Source organism: Akebia trifoliata, chromosome 8, assembly GCF_017979445.1.
Source record: "Akebia trifoliata isolate Shusen 1 chromosome 8, ASM1797944v1, whole genome shotgun sequence".
NCBI lineage: Eukaryota > Viridiplantae > Streptophyta > Magnoliopsida > Ranunculales > Lardizabalaceae > Akebia > Akebia trifoliata.
This window is the reverse complement of record NC_141382.1, coordinates 45,477,150-45,487,307: the sequence shown is the minus strand read 5'-3', so window position 1 is coordinate 45,487,307 and position 10,158 is coordinate 45,477,150. Positions and strand designations below refer to the sequence as shown.

Genomic DNA, 10,158 nt, shown 5'->3' with positions numbered 1-10,158 from the left:
TGTAGCAAGGAAATCCTAATTTCTTTTTATTATGACCCATAAAATTATAACAAAAAAACTCACCCACCAATTAAAAGCTAAAATAAACAACCCAACCAACTTACAAACCCCTAATGTTGCTTACCTCTTTTGGAAAGGAAGCCAATAAGATATTTATAATAATAATAATAAAAAAAAAGAAAAAAGAAACAAGAACAAATCCACCACCATCATCAATCAGACCTTGAGCCCTCATGTCCTTGGAGAGAAGCCATGGCCACGATTGCGAGCTTTTGGAGGTTCAACTTCACGACGGTGTCGACAAACATCTTCGTATCCTCACCTGTGTTTCCTTCCGGTATGTCAACAATATAAGACTCCAAGACAATTGTATAAACCTTCCCTTCCTTAATAAACTCATTAACTGAAGTAACTGATCGATAATTGTTTAGCCTATGCTCCCCACCAACAACACTAAAACTCAATATGTGCTTGTCATCATCCAAAATCTCTAGTTTTTCGATGCTTGTCGATGCAGGGATACCCGATATCACCGTTACATCTCTAATGCTTCCAACACCACCATCTCCTCTCATGTTACAACTCTTGATGAAGTGCTTGTATCTTTGAGGATTATCAAAGCTTCGAACAAGAGGCCATACGACACCAACGGGTGCATCAATCCTTTGCGTTATCAAGGAAGTGCACGTATTTGGGGTACTCTCGAATATGTGGTATGTGTGAATGAGGGACTCAAGCTCTGTGAATTCTTCTTGAGTAAGACCATATGGGGGGATTTGGTTAGGGTCCATGAACCTCTAGTGCACGTTAGGAGTAACTTTCACACGTGTGGAGATGGAGCATGTAGGGAGGGGGGAGAGAAGGAGAAAGAGATGGATATATAGAGGGATGGAGTTATGTTTTTTGTGTGTTAGTGGTGATGAGAGGAAGGTGGCTTTGGCCTTAGGTGGATATTGTTGCATTGGAGGCTTTGTTTTTTAGTTTTAATGACAGATGTACCCTTGTCAGTGACTTATTTGTCGTTCTCTTTAAGATGCAATTAGGAAATATTTTGTGTAGTAGAATGACTAATGTGTCCATGCCTTTTTAAGAAAATGACAATTACATCCATTCGTACAAGTGGTGGGAGTGTCACCTGCATGTGGCAACCATTGAAAGAAGATATTATAATTAGAATTTTTATTCTTTACCAGAAGATTCGTGATAATCTGATTGTCCCACGTGGCATATTCAATAGATTATCCTAACGCGTCAAGTTTGGGATTCGTAGACCTGCGCTCCTTGGGATATATGATTCCCTTGAGATACACTTATTTTATGGGAAAGTGCAACCTTGTACTTCAAAGAGTGCAAATCTACGATTCTCAAACTTGTCACGTCAGGATAGTCGATTGAATTTGTCACATGGGGTAGTCAAATTATTACAATTCTAATAAATCCTAGTAGGATTTATATAAAAAACTAATAACTATCTTAATAAGTAGTATTAAATTCAAATTAAGAAAATCTAATCTAATACATTCCAATTAATCCATCTTAATCTTATCTTAATCTAAATGAGAATATTTGATGAATCCCACTAGTATTTATTATAATGATTCATAACCTAATTCTTTAACATCCCCCCCCCCCCCCCCTCCAACTTATGGTGATCAACGACAAAATTATAGTTGTAATAGTATACTATTCCATGGTAGAGGTTTTTACTTACCAAGAAGTTAGGGTTTTAAGGGGCCCCGCTCATTATTAAAAATACAAAAAATGGTAAAATGACTTGAAATTACATTCAAAGTACTACTACTTGACGATGAAGGTTGCGAAAAATCATAGATGCTTTTTATCATCACTTGAGGAAAGTCTGATGGTTCTCTGCATATACATTGCTAATTTGTGCTAATTCAAGTGTTATTTAGGATTATATGCACGTACGGGTTTACAAGATATAAGTTGTCAATGACTAAATCAATCAGCAATCTCTAGGAATACTATCAAAAGACAATAGCATATAGAAATCTGAACTAATATGCTCTTTCTTTAACTAAGTCAGCAGTCCTATTGGCTTTGTGCCAAAAGAACTCACACACACAAAGGGAGAGATCCTTTAGAGCTCACGAACTTGACACAGCAGGAAATTATATTTCCATTGTAAAGATCCTTCTCGTCTTTGTGTAGAAGCTTTCGCTATGCTGATCTAACTTATCGATTGTGTCCCTACATTGGTTCTTCAAAATATATTTCCTCACAAACAATTATTGTAGATAATAATAAATCTCTCAAGAGAGTCTCATCCTTGCCTATTTCTTGGATATAGTCTTTCTCATAGAGGTTTTCACTGTTTACAGCCTTCTACTAGACGCGCTTACTATTATTCCTCGCATTTTATGGCTTTGCTAGATTTTTCAGACTAAGTATCTTCCTGATGGTACAATTGAGAGCTATAGATCTTACGTCGCTGTTAATTAAGGTTTGACATAGTTGCCCAGAGTGGAATTTGACAATGTGTTTGATCAAATGGTGAAATCCACAACCATTGTCTTGTTCTCACACTATGACCTATTCATCAATTTGATGTGAAGCTGCATTACATAAGGTGAAATGTATTACTCACCTCTTTTCTCGAATTTATGTGGTTCTTGTCTCATTCCTCTAGTTGTCATCTTTAACTCCTTAATGGTTGGTTATAACTTAAATAACTTTGTAATCTAAAAACAACCATTATTTTATTTGGGTCAGGTTATTTTGACAAAATCCTAGACAACATTTTAGACAATTTTTTGTCTTATATGACTAAAATTTTTTAGAATAGGCTGATTTTTTGTGAGGATGATCTTCATTAAAATTGATTACAAACTAATGGTAAAAAATTAATGGTTTACGATTCTTTAATTTATAAACTTGGATTAGAAATTTCAGAATTGGTTGATTTTTGTAAGGGTGATTTTCTCATCATAGAGATTATCCTCACAAAAAATCAGTTCATTTTGAAACTTTTAGCCCATATAAGACAAAATGTTTTATCTAAAATGTTGTTTAGGATTTTGTCAAAAAAACACTACCCATTTTATTTTATATTTTTTAAAAATATACATCAACGTACTTGAATGAATACTCATTCAACAGTATTTTTAAGATTTTTTTTATCCTTTTCTTTTATGGCCCTCGATTTGCAACAAAATGCTCATTCTCACTAGTGTTGTTGCTGGTATTTTTTGCACATGCCCACACTATATCAAATGAGTACTTTTCGTATTTTGTCTCCTAATATTGGAGCTCTTTCCAAAAGAAATTTACATTACTCATTTTTGCATTTTGTCTTCCACTCATACATCTCAACCCCCTTGTCTATGTCATTCTCATTCTATGAAATTGTTGTTTCTTGAATAGTTTAATTAACATTCAACTCTATGAAAGGTAGTCATAGTCAGACTACTTATTTATAAACCAATTAAAAATAGAATCGTGATAATCTGACTTACCCACATGGCATACTCAATCGACACCCTGACCCTTGTTAGCAATTTTGAATACGGCAAAAATTTGATTCGTGAAAATTTCGAGTTTTATTCGATTTTAAATTAAAAAAATCTGATTTAAATATTGACCAGAAATTCAATAAATGGAAAATATGTGGCATATGCTTCATACTTGTATTATCTATTTCATTTTAAAATTTTGGAAACAAAAAATTCAGGCTATGATAGTGATGGTGATGATGAAATTGGTGGTGTTAATGGTGATGGTAATAATGATGGAGGTGATAATAAGGACATTAGGATTATGATTCCATTGATTTATATAAAAAAAATCAAAGTCAATGGACAAATCATCAATTTGAAAAATTAAGGTATAATCTCAAATAAATGTAGAGGGCCATATGATTATTTTTTAAAGATAAAAGGGACATTAGTCAGGTAAAAAAGCGGATTCCTCCAAAATTTTGAAGCATGACCACTTTAAAGTCGACTTGTGTTAAACGTCTCAACTAATAAGTTTACATTTTGCAACATACAACAGGTTATAATAGCATTTTTTTTCCACTGAATTTTATAAAAATTCATTAAAAAAAATGCATTTTCTTATTTTCAAACTTAAAATCAACGAATTATTCAGCATATTTCAATAATTTGGAGAACAATACTTTCATTGAAAAAAATGAAAAATTCGTGAATTTTTTAAGAATTAAACAGGAGATTGCTAACAAGGCCCCGGACATGACAAGTTCGAGAGCTGTAGATATGCTCTTCTTGGGATACAGAACTGTACTTCCCTATAAAAAGGTGCAGCTTTGTATCCCAAGGAGAGCAGATCTACGATTCCAAACTTGTCATGTCTGGGGTGTCAATTGACTATGCTAAGTGGGTAAGTTAAATTATCATGAGTCTTACAAATATTATATATTATACTTAATTTGTTTTTTCTGATAGGTGTAAGAAATATAAGAGTAAAAAACGTTTAAGAGGTACAAGCTTTGTGAGGTAGTGAATTGAGTAGGCTATAGACTTGATGCTCTGTCTACATACTCAATTTTATTTTGTCTTACATCCCAATATCTATATTGCTTTTGAACTTGCTGTTTCTTGAGATTCCAAAATTCTACTCCATAAATTACTTTGTAAACTTTGGGGGCTATTCTTTTTATAGAAAAATGTACAACTTGTATTTCATAAATCATTTGTAAACACTATAGTTTGTTATTTTGGCGTGTCTAAGAGAAGAGAAAGATGTTTATAAAAGGCTTTATGAGGTGGTAAGTTGAGTTAATCACACCCAAACCAAGGCAATAGCCACCTATGGTGTTGCAAAGATGAGATAAGGAGAGAAAGGCACTAGGGAGATGGGAGGAAAAGAATGGAGGGAGATATAACACTTGAGACTCTATGCAAGAAAGAGAGATGAGGGTATATAAGGGTTTAGGCTTCATGTTGTGTTATAGATCGATATTATCCATTTTCTCTTTTCTTTATTTCGTCAACTTTCATCAATGCCCAAGTCCTCTATTTATAGGCACATCGGATGGTGCCAACTTAGCTAAGTTGGTAAGGTATGTGTGTGTTTATTGTTCCCACTGCACAGCTTAGATATATATTCAAAGTGTGGTGGAGGAGTAACATTAAAATTTTGACATCGATTCTCACATTGCTGATGTGGAGGTGCACACATAGCTATAGATGCTTTTCACTTGTATCTTGATGAAAAGTATCTATGGTTCATACAAACATCCATGTCAATAATGTGAGAATTGGTGCCAGTTTTAATCTTACTTCAACATTTTTCATATTCAACGCCTATTGAACCCACCTTCAACGTGGGAATCCCTTCCTTGCCTAGCCAAAACAAATTATCGGCATAATAGTGCAAAACAAAAAGAGTTCCATCGCAAACCTACTAGACTACTAAGACATGGGTGATGTGAGAAGATAGAAATATCCTTTTTAACATATGGGTTGCAATCTAGAGTAGTGTCCCGTTCCTTTAACAACATATGGTGTCTATGTGGCCCGTTTTGATTAGAGATTAAACACATTGACTGCATGCAACGTAGAAAACAGCTTGGTTAACTAGGGGACTGACATATTTTTAAACTGCTACCAAAACATGCCATGTATTTTAAATTGGATGTTGCCATGTGCATTAAAAAAAGGCCCTTAAAAATCCCAACCCCCTACTACCACTTTGAAATTTTCTCTCCAGCAACCAATCATGCTTGCTTTTTTCAGTACTTGTGGCATCATGCCATTGGTTCATCAGCTTAGCACAGAAATTTCGTAATAGAAATTTCGTCCTTACTTGATCTTGTCAGGGATGTTAAGATATGCTTAGATATTTAGTATGAGTGTCAAAAAGTACCCGTTAACTTATTAAAATAAGTTAGTTGCTATAAAATAGAGTCGTGCGGATGACACAAAAGGGGACATAGGGGTGACATGATGACGTGATTGCGCACACATAACCGCAGGTGCTTTTCTGCAAGACAAGTAAAAAGCATCTACGATTATGTGCATGCCACCAAATCATTTGTGTCACCCCCATGCGTCATCGTTTGTGTCACTCCAGCATTAGTGCATACAATATGCAACCCATCAAGGCATCTATAGTTGTGCCTTCTCTTACAAGTAGGTGACTTTGGGTTTTGAACCCATACATCTAGAATCATCACTCACAGACTTTACAAATCTACCCATCTTGCAATATATATATGGTGGCTGGCGTTCGAAAGCCCTAAAGAGAGCCACCAAACATTTTTTTTCAATGTATGGGCTAGAACTTTCGGAATGGGCTGATTTTTTATAAAGAGTATCTTTATGATGAGGAGACCATCCTCACAAAAAATCAGCCCATTTCGAAACTCCTAACCCCATCAAAAGTGGTTTATGAAAATCGGACAATCCACGATACTTCAAAAATCAGCTCATTCTGAAACTTATAACCCCTATTTTGAAAAATATGTGGTTCTCTTTAGGAGTCAGGTTTCCTTGACTCCTAAGAACAACTCATGAAAAAAACAATGGTTGAGATTTATCCTCAGGATAAGTATCTCTAAGATTTGTGTTATTTACTCATAAATCTCAACCATTAGATTTTGTATTTAAAGGGCTGGGATGACGTGTTTTTTCACGAGTCATAAATGGACTAATTTTTCTTTCAAGTTTGAAGGCATTTTAGTCTTTTCAAGTATTTAGGGTTAAAAATAAATGGAGGAGCCGAAATGTAAATATAAGAAAGGAGAGGTAGATAAAATGTAAAAGAAGGAAAAAAGACAGGAAACCCAAATGAGAAGTGATGTCTCTATCGTTGAAAAGGCAAGTTGTGTGGGTCGTGGATCATGTGAGAAGTCTAACAAACTGTGCGCGTGAACTAAGCTCACTTTGCAGGATTCCCTCCACCTACGACCTACCCCTACCATCCAACCCCCCTAATTATCACCACCACTACATATCTCCTTATTTTTATTTATTTTTTAATTTTTTTTCTCATCTATTAAATATTTTAAAAAAATTAATAATTTTACTTAAAGAATTATTTTTGTTTTGTAAAATAATAAATCCGATGTCATAATTAATTGGTTCGCATTTCTTATCGATAAATAAATCAATCAACAAAGTCTTATCCTAATTATATGACATTGGCTACTCAAAACTTATCCCATTTTTTACTCGATCATCTAGTATATCAAAGTATGGATTAACATTCTCTCCAGAATAAATCGAGTCTTACTTGAAATCTTATTAAAGGTCGCTGAGCTCAACTTGTGGCATCCAAAAACATGATCTGATGACATAGAGATGTAGAGGACAAAGTTCTACGAATTTAAAATTTTATATATATATATTTCATTGTTAAAATTTTAATTTTAAACGTTGGAATTGAGTAGCCGTCCATTTTCAAAACAATGGATCAAAGCCCAATTAACTTATCATTTTTCCATGAAATATAAAGAGTTTTAGTGTTGAATAGCCAATTTGGTAATCCATATGAGCTCAAAGACCCTAATTAAGATTTGAAATCTTACTAAGATAAGTGTTTTTCTTCCCCAAATATTCATAATATTTCACATTTACTAGCCTTAGGATACATTTGATTGCATGGAAAATAAGGTGAAAATTGCAATTCTATAAAAAATTATTACTTTCAAGTATTTGGTGCGTCAAAAATTAAAAAATTACGAGGAAAATGATTTGTCAACACACGATTTTCCTTTGCTATCAACAAGTCATTTTCTTACACCCCTCCAGTTTAGGGAAATGATTTGCCATCTCATGTAACATTAAAATTTTAAAATAATAAATTATTTTAAATTATATTTAACTGTAAAATAAATATTTAAATTGGATAATAACAAAAAATAAATAAAATAAGATCATAGTTCTATTTGTAATAAATTGTTAAAAATTAAAATTAAAATTAACTTAGTCAATCATTTTTTTTAATTTCTGATTAAATAATTAATATTAAATTATCTCAATATTTTTTTTTTGTTAATAAAAATTGAGAGCTACTATTAGCACCCCAACTTCTATTGATTACAACCCAGAAAAAAATCATAAATAAAAGTTGTGTCAATAGAGACTCTCATTTTTTTTACTAGGTTATTATCTATTTTTTTAATTTAAGATTTTGTATGAACTTAATCATAATTGTAAACAACTACTAAAATTGTTTGAACGAATGTTATAATATTAAAATTATAATTTGCACGAAACTTGGTAATTTTTTAAGAGCGTATTTTAATCTTTAATCGAGGTGTGATAAATAATAAGAAATCGGGGTATAATAATTAAAATTTGGGTTGGCAATAGTATCTCTCTAATAATTTAAGAAATTGAGATGTAAGAATTCAATTTTTTCCCAGAAGAATGAATTTTTATATAACCATCACAAAAGTCAAATTAAAATAATATTCTTTTTATGCAACTATAACAACAAAAACAATTTTCCATCAGCCAAAATAATCTAAATTACAGACAGTTGAAGCATTTCTCTTAAAAAAAATTATGAGTCATGATTTTTTGACTCAAAAATTTTCACTTAGTTTGAACTTGGTTGACGTGGCGAAGGCATAGAATTGTAAATCTTTTTCTTCAAGATACACAAGGAAAACATCAATAGTTATGCGCTCTTACCACGTTAGCCGAGTACAGACTGAGTGAAAATTTTCGAGTAAATCATTAGTGAAACTTTATTTTAGGAGAAAAAATAAAAAAAAGGTGATGGTAAAAAAATTCCAAAGACTTGTTTGATGAAAATCAGTATATGGATTTATGTCCAATTATTATGAAGTTAATATAATTTCTCTTTTTGAAAGGAAAAATAATAATAATATTAATAAGATAAATGAATATAGATATACAAAGCCTGACAGTATTCACTGACACAATTGATGTCATTTTCCGAAATAGAGCTGTGGTCTAACAAGACTTGGGATAGGTGTGTTTCAGTATCTCAGACTTGCAGTCACATAAACCAACAAAAAACCTTCTTGGACTGACTTCTTTTGTCCTTTTTAACCTAATGAGAACAAATCAAAGTTGCTCCAAAGTCTTATTGTTTCAACATTTGGTGTTTGATACCCTCATCAAGAAATGTACATCAAAATAATGAAATATAGAATCATAGGGAGTCAGAAATTTCTTGATAGTTATCCTTGATATAGTAAATTTTTTTTTTTTAAATCCTGATATTAGCTAATAAGTAACACATCAGTGTAAATTAGACACAGAGAACTTAAGATCCTAGCCATTCAGTGAGTCATACATGGAGATCCAATCTGAATCATGGACTAATTCCAACGATTCACATCTAACCACATTTAAATTTTGATTCTAAGAGATCGTCTAGATGGGACCTATCAAATGATGGCTCTTCATCGTCATTGTAATCTGTAGGGCTAAAAGAATCATGTTTTTTCCTTCCATTCTGTTAGAGCCAAGTCACCTGTTATTGGTGGTTCGTGATTTTCTGATGCCCCTGACCTGGCATGGGCTAGAACCATAGATTATTCCCTCGGGATACACAACTGTACATCCCCATAAATAAATGGGGTTGAGTATCGTGAGGAAAAGAATACATGGTTCTTGCACAAGCCATGTCCTGCGGGGGGGGGGGGGATAGAAGGCTCATTATTAGCTAATCAAGCTCAAGTTTATGGGGGAAAAAAATGCCCAAAAGCTCGGTAAAAAAAATAAAGTCGGCAAACCCTTCTCCAGACATAAAACCATATTCACAACCGATCAAAATTAAGCCCGATGACACAGAAATTAACCCAATAATGTCTTTGTTTTATACCTCACAAAGTTGCTATTGACGGGTATAACTCAGCTTGTGAGAAATAGATAATTATGCTACAAGGAGTATGGATTCTTAGCTTCTAATATTTTATACAAATCAAAATATGGGGGTGATATTAGATGATGGTTAATAAATTCAGCAATTATAAAACGTAGTTCATGTCCAAGTCAACTCAGGAACATAGCCAAATCAAATTGGAAAACCATCAAGTAGAATTACTAACCCTATAACTCATTCGAGTTTTCAATTTGATTCGATACACTTTCAAGTCCAGCTGGCAGAGTTTCTGACTCATACCACAAGTTGGATCAAATGGATTTGAGGGCTAAGGCAACTCAAGGGATTGAAGGGAATACATTTTCAGGGGAATAT

The 10,158-nt window shown here is 33.2% G+C and overlaps 1 protein-coding gene across 1 annotated transcript; it reads right to left on the bottom strand.

Annotated features, from left to right (window-relative positions):
- Positions 1–868, bottom strand: LOC147397142 (abscisic acid receptor PYL2-like). Its single transcript, XM_086452638.1, has one exon. It carries the CDS (start codon positions 789–791, stop codon positions 213–215), a length of 579 nt encoding a protein of 192 aa, XP_086308764.1. The 5' UTR covers positions 792–868; the 3' UTR covers positions 1–212.
- Between the last annotated feature and the right edge of the window lie 9,290 nt (positions 869–10,158).